Raw genomic sequence first — 2,476 nt, 5'->3', positions numbered from 1 at the left:
AAAAAGTAAGGAGTATAAAGTACAGATAATTAAATTAAAATGTATGAAGTAGAAGTAAAAAGTAGTCTGAAAAATAATTACTCCACTAAAGTATAAATAACCAAAATTACTACTTAAGTAAAGTAACAAAGTATTTGTACTTAGTTACCAGAGGTGTCAAGTAACTATCTTACCTGTTTTAGATGGCTCTGATCAACCTCATTWTGGACAAATGGTTTCATTTTGATGGGACTGACGAGCTCAAGTCTAGTTGGAACCAGGTCAAAGTTTCACAGCAATTTATATTTTATAAAACTATCACCGTTTTAGCATAATTGTTTTTGAAAAGCCACATGGAGGCAGCAGCTAGCAGCACTTCCACGCATTAACATTATTTCTGCCAAACTAATGGTGGTATAGATGTATCTGAGAGAAGGCTGGTTAGGATTTACCTGTTTTTATTATTGTTCATTAACAGTTAATAGCAAAACTAACTTTTCATTTAGCAGATTAGCCTTTCTAATAACTTTAAAAACAATAGTGGTTCAATTAGCTTCCATTAAATTAGGTTTTGYCAACTTTAAAAATGCTAACAAGCTAACAGGTTTGTCAGTCCCACCAGTCTTCAACTGGACGCAGACAGTCGTCTTAGTCTTACAGAAAAAAAATACATAAAGGTTTATAAAACTGTTTGAAAAACTGGAGTTGTTTTAAGGCGGCAGAGGTCCACTTTGGTCCTGCTCAGACTAAAACTTCAGCCTGAGGTCGCCCAAACTGCTTTCTGCAACAGGTAAGATATTGACYGATTCTAAATGAATTCTCCACAGAACCTCACTTGAAACGAGGCGAATTGTTGCTTTAAGGAGATTTTTCTAATCTGGCAGCGTCCTGTATTGTTGCTCCGCCGCTTCCTCTGAGTCGCTGTAGCTCCAGCATYGACTGGACGTGCAGCCGCCTCAGAGGTTTCACCTCCTCCACCACTGAAATCAGAAAAAACATCATCGAAAGTATTTATTTATAAACCGAAAAAAGACCGCAAAGAAGTGTTCGAAACTGGCCAGATTAAAAAAAATAAAAGACCTTTATCGTAATGCAACTCGTCCCGGTTCCCGTACACCACATACGTCTCCAGGAAGTGAAGGAGAGCCCCMGTGGCGAGGAAGCGGTCCGGCAGGGGAAGATTTTTGACGTAACGCATGTCCAAGGCGAAGGGGTTGGAGGGGGAGGGAACGGTGCAAAGGGTCACCAGCTCGCTCACCACGTCCCAGACACGAACACCTGAGAGAAGAGCGAGGACAACCGGACAGAGCTTTGTCTAATCTGTAATCTCTCCAAACGCCTCGTGAAAAACTTCAAATCTTAATKCTGCCGCTCGTTACTTCGTGTCTGCCAGTCCGTGATGGACTTCAGCTTCATCGGCGTGTCCTTCACCATCGAGGCCGTGCCGCCGATGTTGAYCAAGCGCTCGTGGTTGGAGCGAATCCAGGCGTAAGGGCGCCCGTACTTCACGTAGCCGGCCAGCAGAAACAGAGTGCAGTTCACCTCCTGGAGGAGCGGGACAGAGGCGACCAGCTGAAGGCTTTCTGAACCGGGTCGGTGGKGGGTGTTTGTGTGAACTTACAGGTACGGCCATCTCTCGCTCGCTGGGCGAAGCTGGGAGAAGATGCTCCTCGCTGCTGGGCTCCCTGCGTGCACAGGAAACGGATTCAACACGTTATAATCCGGGCRGGCTTGTCTGTTAGCAAAATATCTCATAAACCAGCAAATGAATTTCAATGAAACTTTCAGGAACTAATCACTGGATGAACCTACACAACTGATTAACTTTGGCAGTTAATTCGCCTCAAGATGGCCGCCACAGCTAATCAATCTTAGCAAACACACAGCTAATAATAACTCGGTCAATTTAGCAGATATTGAGCTGAAATTTGGTGCGGGAGTAGCTGAGAGTCTACCCTAACATATTCTCAAAACACTAAAAGATGGTATAAAATCTGTGTTTAAAACAACAACAATAAATGTCGGAGTCAAGCTTGTGTGGCTGTTAGCAAAATATATCATGAACTACAAGCCGGATAATAATGAAACTTTCAGTAATTTTATATTGGATGTTCTTTGACAGCTCATTAACATTTGGAGTCAGCCCGATTCAAGATGGCCGCCGCAGCTAATCAACTTCAGCAAACACAAAAATGGCTCTAAACTCAGTTTTASAGATGAGGTAAAATTGAATGTGGTAGTAGTAACTGAGAGTCATCCCTGACAGGAAAACCAAAGGCTAACAGATTGCAAAATTATTCTTTAAAACTTTGGTTTCRATAATTAATCTTTTGAAAGGTTCTCCTGTGCAGTTTAGCACAAAGAATGAGCGCCCCCTACTGCTCAGTTTAATAAAACAACAGGGTTTGGTAAACAGTAAGCCTATGAAAACAAGTATGTGTTTGTGTTGCTTTTTGATTTTTGAAAAACACAGGTGGAAGCAAAAAAAAAAAAAAAA

The 2,476-nt window shown here is 41.9% G+C and overlaps 1 protein-coding gene across 2 annotated transcripts in view; it reads right to left on the bottom strand.

The window, feature by feature from the left end:
• Positions 1 to 420: 420 nt before the first annotated feature.
• Positions 421 to 2,476, bottom strand: part of si:dkey-19b23.7 (uncharacterized) — a 3,896-nt gene continuing 1,840 nt past the window's right edge. For both annotated transcript variants that reach the window (XM_014016183.1, XM_014016182.1), the window contains 4 exons: positions 1,601 to 1,664; positions 1,359 to 1,524; positions 1,060 to 1,257; positions 421 to 959 (listed from right to left, as the gene is read on the bottom strand). In XM_014016183.1, coding sequence (XP_013871637.1) covers positions 838 to 959; positions 1,060 to 1,257; positions 1,359 to 1,524; positions 1,601 to 1,664 — 550 coding nt within the window. In that variant the 3' untranslated portion in view covers positions 421 to 837. The remainder of the gene's footprint in view (positions 960 to 1,059; positions 1,258 to 1,358; positions 1,525 to 1,600; positions 1,665 to 2,476) is intronic.

This window comes from Austrofundulus limnaeus, unplaced genomic scaffold (assembly GCF_001266775.1).
Source record: "Austrofundulus limnaeus strain Quisiro unplaced genomic scaffold, Austrofundulus_limnaeus-1.0 Scaffold140, whole genome shotgun sequence".
In the NCBI taxonomy this organism is placed as follows: Eukaryota; Metazoa; Chordata; class Actinopteri; order Cyprinodontiformes; family Rivulidae; genus Austrofundulus; species Austrofundulus limnaeus.
Note: the sequence above shows the minus strand (reverse complement) of the source record. Positions and strands in the feature narration are given on the sequence as shown.